This window comes from Oncorhynchus clarkii, chromosome 13 (assembly GCF_045791955.1).
Source record: "Oncorhynchus clarkii lewisi isolate Uvic-CL-2024 chromosome 13, UVic_Ocla_1.0, whole genome shotgun sequence".
Taxonomy (NCBI): Eukaryota; Metazoa; Chordata; class Actinopteri; order Salmoniformes; family Salmonidae; genus Oncorhynchus; species Oncorhynchus clarkii.
The window spans coordinates 54,240,671-54,258,943 of NC_092159.1; the positions used below are offsets into that span (position 1 = coordinate 54,240,671).

At 44.3% G+C, this 18,273-nt stretch overlaps 2 protein-coding genes across 2 annotated transcripts in view; both read left to right on the forward strand.

Moving 5' to 3' along the window:
- LOC139365088 (rho GTPase-activating protein 17-like) overlaps window positions 1–8,834 on the forward strand; it is a 60,960-nt gene extending 52,126 nt beyond the window's left edge. The window contains exons 8-16 of the mRNA XM_071102463.1: window positions 1,792–1,860; window positions 2,820–2,901; window positions 3,682–3,809; window positions 4,774–4,885; window positions 7,056–7,137; window positions 7,438–7,518; window positions 7,641–7,754; window positions 8,125–8,216; window positions 8,369–8,834. Of these exons, the coding sequence (XP_070958564.1) occupies window positions 1,792–1,860; window positions 2,820–2,901; window positions 3,682–3,809; window positions 4,774–4,885; window positions 7,056–7,137; window positions 7,438–7,518; window positions 7,641–7,754; window positions 8,125–8,216; window positions 8,369–8,676 (1,068 nt within the window). The 3' untranslated portion in view covers window positions 8,677–8,834. The remainder of the gene's footprint in view (window positions 1–1,791; window positions 1,861–2,819; window positions 2,902–3,681; window positions 3,810–4,773; window positions 4,886–7,055; window positions 7,138–7,437; window positions 7,519–7,640; window positions 7,755–8,124; window positions 8,217–8,368) is intronic.
- A 408-nt stretch (window positions 8,835–9,242) lies between these two features.
- Window positions 9,243–15,523, forward strand: LOC139365089 (rho GTPase-activating protein 17-like). The gene is made up of 4 exons (XM_071102465.1): window positions 9,243–9,782; window positions 10,619–10,740; window positions 11,077–11,496; window positions 15,161–15,523. Exons 1-4 carry the CDS (start codon window positions 9,409–9,411, stop codon window positions 15,310–15,312), a joined length of 1,068 nt encoding a protein of 355 aa, XP_070958566.1. The 5' UTR covers window positions 9,243–9,408; the 3' UTR covers window positions 15,313–15,523.
- Window positions 15,524–18,273: the final 2,750 nt, after the last annotated feature.

The following is an 18,273-nucleotide window of genomic DNA, read 5'->3' on the forward strand; positions in this document are numbered from 1 at the left end:
TTATTGTGACGGGGGTATGAACAGGGGGTTATTGTGATGGGTATGAACAGGGGGTTATTGTGACGGGGGTATGAACAGGGGGTTATTGTGACAGGGGCATGAACAGAACGTTATTGTGACAGGGGTATGAACAGAAGGTTATTGTGACAGGGGTATGAACAGAAGGTTATTGTGACAGGGGTATGAACAGGGGGTTATTGTGACAGGGGTATGAACAGGGGGTTATTGTGACAGGGGTATGAACAGGGGGTTATTGTGACAGGGGTATGAACAGGGGGTTATTGTGACGGGGGTATGAACAGAAGGTTATTGTGACAGGGGTATGAACAGAGGGTTATTGTGACAGGGGTATGAACAGAGGGTTATTGTGACAGGGGTATGAACAGGGGGTTATTGTGACAGGGGTATGAACAGGGGGTTATTGTGACAGGGGTATGAACAGAGGGTTATTGTGACGGGGGTATGAACAGAGGGTTATTGTGACAGGGGTATGAACAGGGGGTTATTGTGACAGGGGTATGAACAGGGGGTTATTGTGACAGGGGTATGAACAGAAGGTTATTGTGACAGGGGTATGAACAGGGGGTTATTGTGACAGGGGTATGAACAGAAGGTTATTGTGACAGGGGAATGAACAGAGGGTTATTGTGACAGGGTTATGAACAGAGGGTTATTGTGACAGGGGTATGAACAGAAGGTTATTGTGACAGGGGTATGAACAGGGGGTTATTGTGACAGGGGTATGAACAGGGGGTTATTGTGACAGGGGTATGAACAGGGGGTTATTGTGACAGGGGTATGAACAGAAGGTTATTGTGACAGGGGTATGAACAGAGGGTTATTGTGACGGGTATGAACAGGGGGTTATTGTGACAGGGGTATGAACAGGGGGTTATTGTGACAGGGGTATGAACAGAGGGTTATTGTGACAGGGGTATGAACAGAAGGTTATTGTGACAGGGGTATGAACAGGGGGTTATTGTGACGGGGGTATGAACAGGGGGTTATTGTGAGGGGTATGAACAGAGGGTTATTGTGACAGGGGTATGAACAGAAGGTTATTGTGACAGGGGTATGGACAGAAGGTTATTGTGACGGGTATGAACAGAGGGTTATTGTGACGGGTATGAACAGGGGGTTATTGTGACAGGGGTATGAACAGGGGGTTATTGTGACAGGGGTATGAACAGGGGGTTATTGTGACAGGGGTATGAACAGAAGGTTATTGTGACAGGGGTATGAACAGGGGGTTATTGTGACAGGGGTATGAACAGAAGGTTATTGTGACAGGGGTATGAACGGGGGGTTATTGTGACGGGGGTATGAACAGGGGGTTATTGTGACAGGGGTATGAACAGAAGGTTATTGTGACGGGTTTGAAAAGAAGGTTATTGTGACAGGGGTATGACCAGAAGTTTATTGTGACAGGTATGAACAGAACCTGACATACATGTTATTAGGGCTATGTTATTAAAGGGCCGTGACTGTGCTGTCAGTTACCTATACATGCTATTCACATTGTCAGGATCAATGTTCAGGTTCAATGATCCAGAGGGATATCAAAGAAAGGCTAGATTTATTAACCACAATGGGTGTTGCAGCTTCAAGACAAGATACAACGTCACAAGTACATATATCTATAACCTCCTTCTAGGCCCCCTTTCCCAAACAGACTCCCCCCTTCTGTGTCTAGGATGAACAACCAATCTCTGTGGTGTAGACCCAATCAGAAGTGGGTTTACACCACATTTGGAGGGACAAGATGCTGATGTTCACGTCTTCCTTCCTCAGGACCAGCTGTCTGCTGACATGTATAACTTCTCCTCCAAGGAGGGCGACTACGCCCGATACTATGTTATTGTGAGTATCCTTCATCCTGACTATATCACAACATCATCATTTCCTTCAGGTCACATTTGACCCACATTAGCTCATCATTTGAAATGTTCATTTACAGTAGGGTAGTATTGGATTGAAAACTTTCTTGACCCCCAGGGAATTTAAGGTGTGGCATTTGGAATAAATTGAATGCGATACAATATAAATGTGTGTGATGCCATGTGAATGTGTGTGATGCCATGTGAATGTGTGTGATGTCATGTGAATGTGTGTGATGTCATGTGAATGTGTGTGATGCCATGTGAATGTGTGTGTGATGCCATGTGAATGTGTGTGATGCCATGTGAATGTGTGTGTGATGCCATGTGAATGTGTGTGATGCCATGTGAATGTGTGTGATGCCATGTGAATGTGTGTGATGCCATGTGAATGTGTGTGATGCCATGTGAATGTGTGTGATGCCATGTGAATGTGTGTGATGTCATGTGAATGTGTGATGTCATGTGAATGTGTGCGATGTCATGTGAATGTGTTTGATGCCATGTGAATGTGTGTGATGTCATGTGAATGTGTGCGATGTCATGTGAATGTGTGTGATGCCATGTGAATGTGTGATGCCATGTGTGATGTCATGTGAATGTGTGTGATGCCATGTGAATGTGTTCGATGTCATGTGAATGTGTTTGATGCCATGTGAATGTGTGTGATGCCATGTGAATGTGTGTGATGTCATGTGAATGTGTGTGATGCCATGTGAATGTGTGTGATGCCATGTGTGATGCCATGTGAATGTGTGTGATGCAATGTGAATGTGTGTGATGCCATGTGAATGTGTGTGATGCCATGTGAATGTGTGCGATGTCATGTGAATGTGTGTGATGTCATGTGAATGTGTGCGATGCCATGTGAATGTGTGTGATGTCATGTGAATGTGTGTGATGCCATGTGAATGTGTGTGATGTCATGTGAACGTGTATCAGTTGGTAGAGGCCCAGGCTGACTACCACAGGAGGTCTCTGGCTGCTCTGGAAGGAGTCCTGCCGACCATACAGGCACAGAACGGTAAAGGAAACCTTAATGAATCAAAACCTGTTAACAATTTTCTTGATAAAATACAAAACATTCATGTTTTTCACCTGCAAGACTAAATTTAGCTGAATGTTGATTCAAAATGCTTTCTCACTTCATGCAATGAATGTTCTGACTGCATCACCTTGGTCAGATATGTGTTACCTCTAACCAGTAGTCTCTTTAATTTCAAAGCCACTATTCACAAAGCACAGCCAACTGTTCATGTCATGTTAAGTAGGATACCGAGTCTGATAAAGGTTTGTTATAAAAAGAGAAAATCTCAAGTGACTTTACTGGTGTCGGTTTGTTAAGTCTTGGCTCTTCATTTCCTTAGCAATAAAACAAAGAGGTGCTAATGAGCAGTTTTTCTCTGACTTAATGAAATAGGACTTAGATTGAATCAGGTTAAATTAGATTTGAGTGAAAATGGCTCTATTGTCTTAAAAACATCTACAGTCACATCTGGGCCGGTATCCCCCTGTCTGTATAAAGCTGTTTCATTATGAACTGAAAGGCTAAACTGATCCTAGATCAGCAGTCCTACTCTGAGCGCTTTTTGAATAGAGGCCCTGGTCTCACTCTGGAACAGATCAATTAATGACATGTGCTAAGATGCAGTTGGTTATTAGTGAGCAATCGGTTAATCTGTTAGTCGTGCTCTAAAATGACAGGAATAACCTAGCAGTCAGAACAGAATCTTTGTTTCCTCACATACGGTTCATGATAATGAAACTGACCTACGCTGGCGGCCATGTTGTGCCCTGTGTACAGACTCATGGATGGAGAAGCCTGCGTACGGCACGGCTCTGGAAGAGCACCTGAAGAGGAGTAACCGTGAGATCGCCCTGCCCTTAGAGGCCTGTGTCATGATGCTGCTGGAGACTGGCATGAAGGAGGAGGTAACCATCACCATGACGATGATGAGGAAAAGAATGGACTAGCGCAGGGATCAACTAGATATTTTCTTGAGTGGATGGTCAGGGGGCCAGAATAGAATTACAAATCATTTGTAGACTGCAAATTGACTGCAAGAAGCCCAAACATATATAATATTGGACTAAAACATAATAATTTCAAACCTTGCTTACATTTGTATAGGATCAATGGTAGTATATCTCTACATTATGTGTGGGAATACTTTCGAACAGATTTCCAAAATGAAAAACACTTGGAGCTGATTTGCTGGTGTTTCTACAGTCTTTCAGGTCCAACAAAAAACTTGGGGGGACAATTCAAATCATTTGGACCGCGGGCCGCCAGTTGGGTAACCCAGGGCTAGTGTTTTTATAGTGCTTCTCACTAGGTCTCATTTCACTACTAGTTATTGAGGGTAAGCCACCCTATCCATATCTAATGTGTAGCAAACTACCCACTCCTTTATGATCAAGACCAACTTGTTACAGACAGAAGACTAGGCAATTGCCATTTCACACACATGCTGAGTAAGAGCCTACGGTCTGGTACTGATGACATCTGTGGTCTGGTTCTTTGGTTGGTTAACCAGCCTCGTGCCTTGGAGGGAAGTTTTCAACTGTAACGCTTTCGTTTCTTTTTATACAGTCAGAACTGAAGTTGCAAATATCTTTCGCTCAACCTCAAAGACTCGTATCTCTAGATGTGATATGATGGTATCTATTTTCTCCCTCCTTCCTTGTCTCAGTCATACCCAAACCAGACAGCCTTCTCTAATTTTAGAACAGAAAGTAGACATCCATTTCCCCCTCAAAGAGCTTGAGTTGGCATTTTTCCTCATTTATATTTGTATCTAACCGTGGTTAGTTTGTTGAACCAGTTCTAATTTTCTATGAAGAAAAAAACATTTGTAAACTTTAAGACTTTAAAACTGTATCTCTCTCTTCTCAGGGTCTGTTCCGAATCGCTGCTGGGGCCTCCAAACTAAAGAAGCTGAAGGCAGCGCTGGACTGTTCCACCTCCCAGTTAGAGGAGTTTTACTCCGACCCCCATGCTGTAGCTGGTATGACCCATTTCCCTTACATAACTCATTAAAGTTGTTTTCGTTCCCCTTTACTCTCAATAGTCTATGCAAGGGTTGAATTTGGGGGTGCAGAGTAGAAGACAATACAAACGGCAATCTTTGGATTTGAGACCGTATTCAGTCCAGTGGGAATGGTGTATATTTGAGTTGAAAATGATCATGTATCCTGCTATGCCCTCCGACGAGCCATCAAACAGGCAAAGTGCCAACATCGGGCTAAGATTGAATCATACTACACCGGCTCCGACACTCGTCTTATGTGGCAGGGCTTGCAAACTATTACAGACTACAAAGGGAAGCACAGCCGCTAGCTGCCCAGTGACATGAGCCTACCAGACGAGCGAAATCACTTCTATTCTCGCTTCGAGGCAAGCAATACTGAGGCATGCATGAGAGCATCAGCTGTTCCGGACAACTGTGTGATCACGCTATCCGTAGCCGACATGAGTAAGACCCTTAAACAGGTCAACATTCACAAGGCTGCAGGGCCAGACGGATTACCAGGATGTGTACTCCGGGCATGTGCTGACCAACTGGCAGGTGTCATTTTCAACATGCCCCTGATTGAGTCTGTAATACCAACATGTTTCAAGCAGACCACCATAGTCTCTGTGCCCAAGAAAACAAAGGCAACCTGCCTAAATGACTACAGACCCGTAGCACTCACGTCTGTAGCCATGAAAGGCTGGTAATGGCTCACATCAACACCATTATCCCAGAAACCCTAGACCCACTCCAATTTGCATACCACCCAAACAGATCCACAGATGATGCAATCTCTATTGCACTCCACACTGCCCTTTCCCACCTGGACAAAAGGAATACTTACGTGAGAATGCTATTCATTGACTACAGCTCAGGATTCAACACCATAGTACTCTCAAAGCTCATCACTAAGCTAAGGATCCTGGGACTAAACACCTCCCTCTGCAACTGGATCCTGGACTTCCTCACGGGCCGCCCACAGGTGGTGAGGGTAGGTAGCAACACATCTGCCACGCTGATCCTCAACAATGGAGTCCCTCAGGGGTGCGTGCTCAGTCCCCTCCTGTACTCCCTGTTCACCCACGACTGCGTGGCCAGGTACGACTCCAACACCATCATTAAGTTTGCAGACGACACAACAGTGGTAGGCCTGATCACCGACAACGATGAGACAGCCTATAGGAAGGAGGTTAGAGACCTGACTGGGTGGTGCCAGAATAATAACCTATCCCTCAACGTAACCAAGACTAAGGAGATGATTGTGGACTACAGGAATAGGAGGACCGAGCACGCCCCCATTCTCATCGACGGGGCTGTAGTGGAGCAGGTTGAAAGCTTCAAATTCCTTGGTGTCCACTTCACCAACAAACTATAGAGTTGTCCAAGCACACCAAGACAGTCGTAAAGAGGGTACGACCCAGTACATCACTGGGGCCAAGCTTCCTGCCATCCAGGATCTCTATAGCAGGCAGTGTCAGAGGAAGGCCCTAAAAATTGTCAAAGACCCCAGCCCAGTCATAGACTGTTCTCTCTACTACAGCAAGGCAAGCGGTACCGTACTGCCAAGTCTAGGACAAAAAGCCTTATCAACAGCTTTTACTCCCAAGCCATAAGACTCCTGAACAGGTATTCAAATGGCTACCCGGACTATTTGCATTGTGTGTGTGTGTGTCCCAACCCCTCTTTACACTGCTGCTACTCTGTTTATCATATATGCATAGTCACTTTAATCATACCTACATGTACATGCTACCTCAATTAGCCCGACTAACCAGTGTCTGTATATAGCCTCACTACTGTTATTATTCACTGTCTTTTTACTGTTGGTTTTTATTTCCTTATCTATTGTTCAATTATTTCCTCTTGTTTACTTTAAAATTGTACTGTTGGTTAGGGCCTGTAAGCATTTCACTGTAAGGTCTACTCTCCTGTTGTATTTGGCGCACGTGACAAATACACTTTGATTTGATTTTAGGAGGACAGTCCCACTACTTCCAAAAGCACAATTGAACCCCATTCAGTTCATGTACTATAATGAACCATATTTGTGGTTGTGTTGTCTCTGTCTAGGAGCCCTGAAGTCCTACCTCAGAGAGCTGCCTGAACCCCATTCAGTTCATGTACTACAATGAACCATATTTGTGGTTGTGTTGTCTCTGTCCAGGAGCCCTGAAGTCCTACCTCAGAGAGCTGCCTGAACCCCTTTTGACCTTCTCACTGTATGATGAGTGGACACAAGCCTCCAAGTAAGAATACTACATATCCACCTGTACGCAATGATTCACTGTCCACAAATACACTGGAGAATATACTCATCACACTCTGCAGTGAAACACTTTTCAAGACCATTCACTAGGCACAAAACAGAAGAAAACAAACCGAAACGCGGATTTGGCAAATAATAAATCATTTTTTGCGTTTTCCGTTGCAAAGTGTTTTGCTATGGTGTGCCCTAATGAATACGACCCAAACCCAACAAGTGTTTATTATAGAGACTGTGAAACATTGTACCGTCTTATTTGGGTATGTAATGTTGTGTTGTACAGTGTGTCTGACCCAGACAGGAGGCTTCAGGCTTTGTGGGTGGCATGTGACGGTTTGCCAAAGAACCACAAGGCCAACTTCAGGTGAGTGTCAATGTTGGAAACATAATCGTCCACCATTGGAATTATATGCTCCCAAAAGTGATTTATTTATGAGATGCACACAAGGTCTATGGTTCAATATCCCATTGGGATTTTGTTTGCAGGTATCTGGTAAAGTTCCTAGCCAAGCTGGCCCAGGACAGTGAGGTGAATAAGATGACTCCCAGTAACATCGCCATAGTGCTGGGACCCAACCTGCTCTGGTCCAAGACTGAGGGGTGAGCAATACACATCCATCCCATGCATCAAAAAGGAAGGACCAAGGCACTCTTCATATCATTCATAACACTTCCTTTATTTGTATGGCATGTTCAATGGAAACAAAGATAACACATTTCAAATCTTTGTTTCCAAGTGTCTTGGTCCTCCTTTCTTTTTGAGGACCCATTTACCCCTTTTACCAAAGAGTACCTTCTGTCTACAAAAAACAACCATTGTGTACCTTAGCTGTGCTTCCCTGTCTTCTTGTTTCTACAAATCCATCCCTTCATTTGACATAAACAATTAGCATTGGTAGTGTTGTACAGTAGTTAATTTAGCTTGATGTTTCATTGATCTTGATGTCTGTCTCTCCCCCTCTGTCCTCAGGACTCTGGCAGAGATGGCTGCTGCTACCTCGGTCCATGTGGTGGCCATCATAGAACCCATCATCCAGCACGCTGACTGGTTCTTCCCAGATGGTAAGAGACCTCTACTTGAACCTGGGAGGGATTGTGTTACAGAAAGTCTTTATCTAAGTGACTATGTTACTCCTAAGTTACTCCTCACTCGACATAGAACAGGAAATGCCCGTTGTCTTGTTTGCTGACCTCTGTGTTTCACTTCTCACCAGACGTGGACTTTAACGTGTCGGGCATGTTCGTGGCCATGACCCCTGAACCTGACCCAGGCCCTTTCGAGAGGCGACGCCCCGGAAGCCTGGTGGACGGTGACACTCCCCGCAAAGACAGGTACCTGTCCTACCCCCGTAGCAGCCCCCGTCCCAGCCCAGGTTTCAGCATCCATGCCCGGACACTGACCAGGCAGGAGTCCAGGGGGGCAGCGGCCGTCTCAGCCCTCTATGTAGTGGCTGACGAGTCCATCACAGTCAAGGAAACGCCCGCTGGGGAGCAGGAACAGCCAATGCCACTGCCTTCTTAATAAAATCCAAGCTATACCCTAGGAGACAGTTTGTGAATCCAGAATCCCAGTTTGTGAAAGTCCATTCCAATGTGTTTGTGTGTGTTTTAACACTACAGTATTACCGATATGTAAGATGATTGTAGAAACAAACCAATAAAATGTGTCTTTAAACCGAGGCCAGCGGTGAACGTGATGAATAAGCACACTTTAATTCACCTAAGAATTGTTCTTAAATTTAACACATTGTTTCAGGAGATATAAGGATTAACCCTCACTTGTCTTGAATTGAATCACACTTTTATCAAGCCGTGTCACCATTCTGAAATAGGAAACAATGTTTAACACTTTGAACCCCTTATATGCCACCTCTATTAAAGCCTAGGTTTTAGGTTACTGGTTGTGTGTTTTGTCACTCTATTCTGTTGTCAAGCTGTAAGAAATGGAAGGAGCTCAAAGTTCACTAGTTCAAAGCTCACTTGAACTAGAATCATGTGATCTCTGCTTCGGTAAAGGCCTTTGGTTAATACCTCATTCTTCTCTCTCTCTCTCTCTCTCTCTCTCTCTCTGGAGTGGTCTCTCTTTTAACTGTCTTTCTGTCAGTCCCTGTCTCTTTGTCTGTCTCTGTCATTCTGTCTCTCTCTGTATCTGTCTCTGTGTCTGTCTCTCCTCTCTGTCTCTCTCTGTCTCTCCTCTCTGTCTCTGTGTGTGTCTCTCTCCTCTTTCTCTCTGTCTCTGTCTCTCACCTCTCTGATGTTGTCATCGGTGTGTCTTCACCCCTCACTCTCTCCCCTCTCCCCTCTGTATAGCCCCGCTCCTAACAAACTGGGCGACCCCACCCCCACCCCACGTAGAACTGCCACTCTAAATAGAAAACAGCACCATCATGCTTCTTCGCCCGCCTTCCAGCCCCCTCTACCACCGCCAGAGGCTGGAGGAGTCACCCAGACCCAGCCTGTGGCTGAGCCCCAGACCCAGGAGCAAACTCTGTGTGGGAGTACGGAGGCTGGCCAGCCTGGCCTGGCTGGGGGTGGTGGGGGTGGGGGTCAGGGTGTGGCACCAGAGGTCCAGGTGGCCACAGGGCAGCAGCCTCTGCCTCTTACCCAGCACAGCGCTGAGGAGAATAGGTAAGGAGGAAGCAGAAACTGAGTCCCTTCCCTCCCGTCACCAATCAGCCAAACAGAAACCAGAAGGTTACGCGCCGCCCTGCTGTCGATCCTGATTGATCAACCTACAGCTACTCACTCTGTCATTGACCTTTGTGTTTGCTTGTCCCAAGTATGCTGTAAATCAAACCGATGTCCCAAAGCCAATGATTTAGCTGTTTGTTGAAAGGCATCTCCTAGTGATCCAGGAAGCAGCTTTGTGATTGGTGCTTGTCTATTGTCCTATCCCTTCCCAGACAGGGTGCTGGTCCTGCTCCCTCAAGTGTCTGCCTTCCTACCAGTCTTTCTAAATATTTGTCTGTCCGGACCGTTCATGTGGCTGTCTGTTGGTCAGCCCTCCCCCCAAGCATGCATACCTGTCTGCTTTGGCATTTCATGTAGTTGTCTAATGTTTGCTTTGTGATTGTCCCAAACTCTTGACTCACAGCCCTAGGGTTTACCATGCTGGTATCATCCCAAGCAGGCTTGGTACTCCTGCTCTGGTTATCCTCAATGCATGTGCAACTGTAATTACCTTCCTTGAATGAACTTCCTGTGTTTCCTGTAGTGTTTTTGCATCTGTTTTGTGCCAGTTGGAAACACACTGTGATTTGAGAGACGTAATTGTCTTTAATCTTTCCATGTTATGATTTGACTCATGTAACTGGCTAATTGTCACTGTAATTGTTCTTTATACATGATTGCCAAGGAAGTGACTAACCCTGACCTGTGATGCAGTTTTTGCATGTCATCACTTTGCATTGAGACCTGGCTTGTAGACTGACAGGTGACAGTGGGTTTGTCCTCTATCTCTACAGCCCTGGCCATGACCCCACCACCACCCCCGCTCCCCTGAGGAACGGGGGCTCCCAGCTCACCGTGGGGACGCCCCACTCCCAGGCGGGATGCAGGGGTCCTAGCCCCCACATTGGACGCAGAGGTGAAAGAACACACTCTGACCACCCAACCACACCTCTCTACACCCTCTGGTAGTTTACACTTAAGAGACTGACACAACGTACTACAAATAGTATATCCCATTTAGCAGACACGTTCATCCACAACGACTTACCCAGTCATGCATGCATACATGGGTGGTGCCGGGAATCGAACCAACTTTCCTGGCGTTGCAAGCACCAAGTGAGCTACAGAGGACCACAATAGCATCAATCAAATCAGACAGAAAGCTCAGACCTTTTTAACTCACGTACTTATCAGTGCTTTGATCAGTGTGATTTCATAGTTTAAAGCCATGGTTTTATTTGGTCTTCCCCAGGTACTAAGAAGCAAGCCCCTGCCCCACCCAAACAGGCCAACCCCTTTGTAGCTAATGTCTCTACCCTTGGCCACAGTCCCGCGCCTAATAACCCCTACCCCCTCATCGCTCCACGACGCCACTCTGGTAAAGAAACCCCCATCCACGCCCCCAGCCACCCGCCCCCACAGCCCCCTCAGTCTCAGGGGGAGTCAGACCCCTCTCCGCCCCACACCCCCACACCCCCTAGCACCCCTCCTCACGATGGTCCAACCTCCACCCCCTTCACCCCTCTATCCTCCTTCCACTCTGGCTCCCTCCCTCGCCCCACCAGGCCGGCTCCGAAGCCACGCTCCCGACCTACAGTTCCCCCGCCCCGTCAGCCGCCCACCAATGACGACAGCAACGGGCCCAGCGGCTCTGCCTCCAAGGTCATCACCGGTAAAGTTACAGTCCATCCTTTCCCAATCCAAACTACTCATGACTATAACGGATATTAAACTGTCATGACACAAACCTACTTGGGTACGCTAGTTGGCCAGTATACCATACAACAGAGGACTCCATCCAGCTCTCAATATGTGCTGTGTGAGTCATAGGATATGGGCTGTGACTCTATTACTTATCAGAGATATGATACATCGTGTGGTAAAGAAGGAAACATACTCTGGTGAGAAAGGACGTCTCTAGAAGGTATGACACACAGTCTAAAATGCAGCCAGAGAAAGGAAGGATGGAGGGATGACTAAAAGAAGGATAGAGTTTCAGTCTATTATTCACCAATCAGCTCCTTCATTAGCTTCACATAATACTCAGAGCTGGAAACTAATCTCAACAGAGGAGTGTGTGGGTGTGTGTGGGTGGGGGTGGCAGTTTTCCTGGTAGGAACTCTCAAGGTTTCAAGCAGAGCAGGAGGCTCCCTGGCTGACTCAGACACGGTATTGCAGTAGCACATACTGATGTATTGTTGGCCCTATTTCCACACACACACACACACAAACACAAACACAAACACACACACAAAACTAATGGAAATTTCCTTGTTTGCCAAACGTTCCATTATATGCTCAGAATCTAAATCAGAAAAAAACTTTGTTGAACAGCAATGTAGCCAGGAATTTGTCTCGGTGTACGATACTGTCTCTGGCATTCTTTCTTTAGTCGAAGGACATTTTGAGAATCTTTTTTTTCCAAGCTCTGGCTAAGTCTGTTTCAGACATAGTTACACATAAAAAGCACTACATAAAAAGTGTATGAACAAATGTATTAGATATTAAACAGTGACACAAAGCAAACACAACAGGAAGTCTTCCCACTGTATTAACACAGTTAACTGTCCAACTGCCAATGAAATCATATGCTGCTGACAATGCTAGCTAATCGAGCATTGTGTGATTTCATCAGGACTCTCACAGAGAGAGAAATGTAACCATGAAAGGTGTTTGTTCACTTGGATTCTGGTCTCACTGCCTTTAGTATTGCCTCACGCACACCATACACTGTAATTGTGGTGATTTAATTTAAAATGCATGATGGGTAAATATTGGAATATTGCAGATGTGTGAGCTGCCGCCCTGCCTGTGAGCTGAGATTGAGAGGCAGGTAATGGTAAGGATATGATTGGCTGACGCTCTGAGTTGCAGCCCCTTGCTCTCCGTGTGTGTGCGAACGTGCTCGTGTGTTTGTCTGCATGTGTGTGCGTGTCTGCCTGTGTGTTGTGTGTGTGTGGTTGAGCCCAATGCATTAACCCTGCCTGCCAATAGTAAATAACATGCGTGTGATTCCCACCCCGTTGTGCCATGGCTGTGGTTGAAGGCTACTTACAGCTACCCTTGTTAACTAACCACTCTTAACACCCCTGGGATAGTCCAAGAGATGGTCCAGTCTGATACTGACGGTGCAGTCGGTACTCTACTTCCTATTTCTTATCTAAGTCAAATACACTGCTCAAAAAAATAAAGGGAACACTAAAATAACACATCCTAGATCAGAATGAATGAAATATTCTTATTAAATACTTTTTTATTTACATAGTTGAATGTGCTGACAACAAAATCACACAAAAATGATCAATGGAAATCAAATGTATCAACCCATGGAGGTCTGGATTTGGAGTCACACTCAAAATTAAAGTGGAAAACCACACTACAGGCTGATCCAACTTTGATGTAATGTCCTTAAAACAAGTCAAAATGAGGCTCAGTAGTGTGTGTGGCCTCCACGTGCTTGTATGACCTCCCTACAACGCCTGGGCATGCTCCTGATGAGGTGGCGGATGGTCTCCTGAGGGATCTCCTCCCAGACCTGGACTAAAGCATCCGCCAACTCCTGGACAGTCTGTGGTGCAACGTGGCGTTGGTGGATGGAGCGAGACATGATGTCCCAGATGTGCTCAATTGGATTCAGGTCTGGGGAACGGGCGGGCCAGTCCATAGCATCAATGCCTTCCTCTTGCAGGAACTGCTGACACACTCCAGCCACATGAGGTCTAGCATTGTCTTGCATTAGGAGGAACCCAGGATCAACCGCACCAGCATATGGTCTCACAAGGGGTCTGAGGATCTCATCTCGGTACCTAATGGCAGTCAGGCTACCTCTGGTGAGCACATGGAGGGCTGTGCGGCCCCCCAAAGAAATGCCACCCCACACCATGACTGACACCAATCTTGGTGTTCTCTGGCAAATGCCAAACGTCCTGCACGGTGTTGGGCTGTAAGCACAACCCCCACCTGTGGACATCGGGCCCTCATACCACCCTCATGGAGTCTGTTTCTGACCATTTGAGCAGACACATGCACATTTGTGGCCTGCTGGAGGTCATTTTGCAGGGCTCTGGCAGTGCTCCTCCTGCTCCTCCTTGCACAAAGGCGGAGGTAGCGGTCCTGCTGCTGGGTTGTTGCCCTCCTACGGCCTCCTCCACGTCTCCTGATGTACTGGCCTGTCTCCTGGTAGCGCCTCCATGCTCTGGACACTACCCTGACAGACACAGCAAACCTTCTTGCCACAGCTCGCATTGATGTGCCATCCTGGATGAGCTGCACTACCTGAGCCACTTGTGTGGGTTGTAGACTCCGTCTCATTCTACCACTAGAGTGAAAGCACCGCCAGCATTCAAAAGTGACCAAAACACCAGCCAGGAAGCATAGGAACTGAGAAGTGGTCTGTGGTCACCACCTGCAGAACCACTCCTTTATTGGGGGGTCTTGCTAATTGCCTATAATTTCCACCTGTTGTCTATTCCATTTGCACAACAGCATGTGAAATTTATTGTCAATCAGTGTTACTTCTGAAGTGGACAGTTTGATTTCACAGAAGTGTGATTGACTTGGAGTTACATTGTGTTGTTTAAGTGTTCCCTTTATTTTTTTGAGCAGTGTAATAGAAGGCCTGGACATTAACTTTAGAATGAATCTGCATAAAAGCAAAGAGTTGTGGGATATTTGAAAATTCATGTCCAGACCATCTAAATGACTGTATTTGGCTTCATTTCTTTGAAGCACTCCAGAACCCAGGTGATGCACTTCTAGCATTTCAGAGTAACATATCAACAATACTCTCCAAGTCACTCTGTTATTGAAATCACATTTCCCACATGGGAAAATGTACGAACTGTGACTAGAACGTGGCATTCAACTTCCCCGTCATAGTCACATGTATTTCCTTTTTTATTATATATATATTTTACAATATGACAAATCCTTGGTGTCTTTTCTCCAGTATGCAGAGTTTGTGTGCTTTCCTTAGGTTTGAGGTGTGGATATGGTCTGTTCGGGGACTGATGTGTGAGCCTCTGTCTGTTCTGTAGGGCTTCTTGCTGCAGACTGATAGTGGTGTACTACAGGGTTAAGGTCAATTGCATCAATTCGGGAAGTGATCTGAAATCGAAAAATCATAATTGAAAACGATAAATAGCACTTCTCAGTTCTTAAACTGGGATTTAAATGTATCTCCTGAAGTGGCTAATAAATACCACTTCTCAATTCTTAAACTGGAATTTAAATTTATCCCCTGAATTGCCTGAATTAAAATGGAATTAATCCTAACCCTAGTAGGCTGTGTTTTGCCTGATTGATCACTTACCTGTCAATCTAAATGTCTTCTGTAGATGCCAGCCTGAACTTGAAGGGGATTGGCCGAGCCCTTATCCCTGAAATTATGGTGGACATACAAGGGGAGAGCTCTGCTGGTCATGAGCCCTCCCCCTATCCAACCCCACCCTTGGACCCTGAGATCCAATCAGAGAGCACCAGTCTGTGAAAGCGGGAGGGATCACTCCAACTGACATCACCAAAAAACATTCTGCCTCTGCCCAATTGGTCAATATGCTAGCCATTCATCCAATCGCCGTAGTCGCCGTAGTTACTCCATAATCCAAACTCAACACTGTTGGCACCCACCACCCAACACCCTCAACACCAACACCCTTCCATCCATAAACCATCAACAGTATTGGAACTGGACCACAGGATCACCCCATGTTCATTGAACCTTCGTTCTGCTAAACATGATAGGAAGTTGGCCTGCAGCTAGAGATGCCACTGTAGCTTTCTATTAAATCAACCAAGCCTGTACTGGGACTGGACAATATATATATATATAACCACTGAACTCCAATGCTGGTGAAGCTGTAATGTTATGACCCAGTACCTGGAAGCATCTGATGCAAATCTGAATATACTGTTTCATCTTTGGACCCATTGTACAATGTTGACATTGATTTGGGGCTGGGTGGGAGGCTAAGCTTGTAAACCTAAAAGCTCAGAACTTGTATGATGTAACTTTCCTCCCTGTGGTACATTGTATGGTGGTTGTAGGAATATTCTTTGAATGGAAATTGCTCATTTGTATGTCCTCAATGCATTACCTAAGATGGTCTACAAAACTGCAATTTTGCCCCATTTGAGAACTTTCTTTAATGGTTTTTAATGGTCCAAGTAATACAAATGTAATGCAGAAAGTGCTATTGATGAGCAAATACACATGGTGAGCCCAAAGAATCCTATACATTGCCATACTTGATTTGATGAGAGCTCTCAAGGACCAAAGATGCCAGTTGATGAATAAGTACATTTGGTGAGTGTGCTGCTTTGTGTTTGTAATATAAATGTTTTAATAGTTGCCAAGGACCAAATAAGTATCAATGAGGAGTGCAATTTAATTAACTGCATTCGTTTCACACTGTGTCTTCTCCACTCCCAATATTCACCCTGTTTCATTTGTTGTTGTTTTTAACCTTTCTTACCGCAATATACTATAGGACTGTGTTTTATTCAACAGAGCTGAATTCAAACAAAACAGTCACCCCTGCCAAAAATGTGTATACCAATCACAGATTTCCCCTTTAAAAGAAAAGTTATATAAGAAAAGAGATTGGATATTCCCTGCCACAGATTTCCCCTTTAAAAGAAAAGTTATATAAGAAAAGTGATTGGATATTCCCTGCCACAGATTTCCCCTTTAAAAGAAAAGTTATATAAGAAAAGTGATTGGATATTCCCTGCCACAGATTTCCCCTTTAAAAGAAAAGTTATATAAGAAAAGTGATTGGATATTCCCTGCCACAGATTTCCCCTTTAAAAGAAAAGTTATATAAGAAAAGTGATTGGATATTCCCTGCCACAGATTTCCCCTTTAAAAGAAAAGTTATATAAGAAAAGTGATTGGATATTCCCTGCCACAGATTTCCCCTTTAAAAGAAAAGTTATATAAGAAAAGTGATTGGATATTCCCTGCCACAGATTTCCCCTTTAAAAGAAAAGTTATATAAGAAAAGTGATTGGATATTCCCTGCCACAGATTTCCCCTTTAAAAGAAAAGTTATATAAGAAAAGTGATTGGATATTCCCTGCCACAGATTTCCCCTTTAAAAGAAAAGTTATATAAGAAAAGAGATTGGATATTCCCTGCCACAGATTTCCCCTTTAAAAGAAAAGTTATATAAGAAAAGTGATTGGATATTCCCTGCCACAGATTTCCCCTTTAAAAGAAAAGTTATATAAGAAAAGTGATTGGATATTCCCTGCCACAGATTTCCCCTTTAAAAGAAAAGTTATATAAGAAAAGAGATTGGATATTCCCTGCCACAGATTTCCCCTTTAAAAGAAAAGTTATATAAGAAAAGTGATTGGATATTCCCTGCCACAGATTTCCCCTTTAAAAGAAAAGTTATATAAGAAAAGTGATTGGATATTCCCTGCCACAGATTTCCCCTTTAAAAGAAAAGTTATATAAGAAAAGTGATTGGATATTCCCTGCCACAGATTTCCCCTTTAAAAGAAAAGTTATATAAGAAAAGTGATTGGATATTCCCTGCCACAGATTTCCCCTTTAAAAGAAAAGTTATATAAGAAAAGTGATTGGATATTCCCTGCCACAGATTTCCCCTTTAAAAGAAAAGTTATATAAGAAAAGTGATTGGATATTCCCTGCCACAGATTTCCCCTTTAAAAGAAAAGTTATATAAGAAAAGTGATTGGATATTCCCTGCCACAGATTTCCCCTTTAAAAGAAAAGTTATATAAGAAAAGTGATTGGATATTCCCTGCCACAGATTTCCCCTTTAAAAGAAAAGTTATATAAGAAAAGTGATTGGATATTCCCTGCCACAGATTTCCCCTTTAAAAGAAAAGTTATATAAGAAAAGTGATTGGATATTCCCTGCCACAGATTTCCCCTTTAAAAGAAAAGTTATATAAGAAAAGTGATTGGATATTCCCTGCCACAGATTTCCCCTTTAAAAGAAAAGTTATATAAGAAAAGTGATTGGATATTCCCTGCCACAGATTTCCCCTTTAAAAGAAAAGTTATATAAGAAAAGTGATTGGATATTCCCTGCCACAGATTTCCCCTTTAAAAGAAAAGTTATATAAGAAAAGTGATTGGATATTCCCTGCCACAGATTTCCCCTTTAAAAGAAAAGTTATATAAGAAAAGTGATTGGATATTCCCTGCCACAGATTTGTATTTTTAGAACTGATTTGTTTTGATATCCGTTTTGATTTAATTTAGCTCAGGAAATGGACAAGCAACAGAACAACATCCCAGGTTTTATTTTATTTTATGATTACTATTCAAATTTAGGATGTTATGTTGACAATCTTTAGTGGGTAACCTGGCTTCTCACTCTGCTTGTGATTATTGCCTTTTTTTTCACAACATTCCATGTTTTGAATGTGATTTGCATTGCTTGTTTTCTGCCCGTGTCTTTTCAACCTGAAA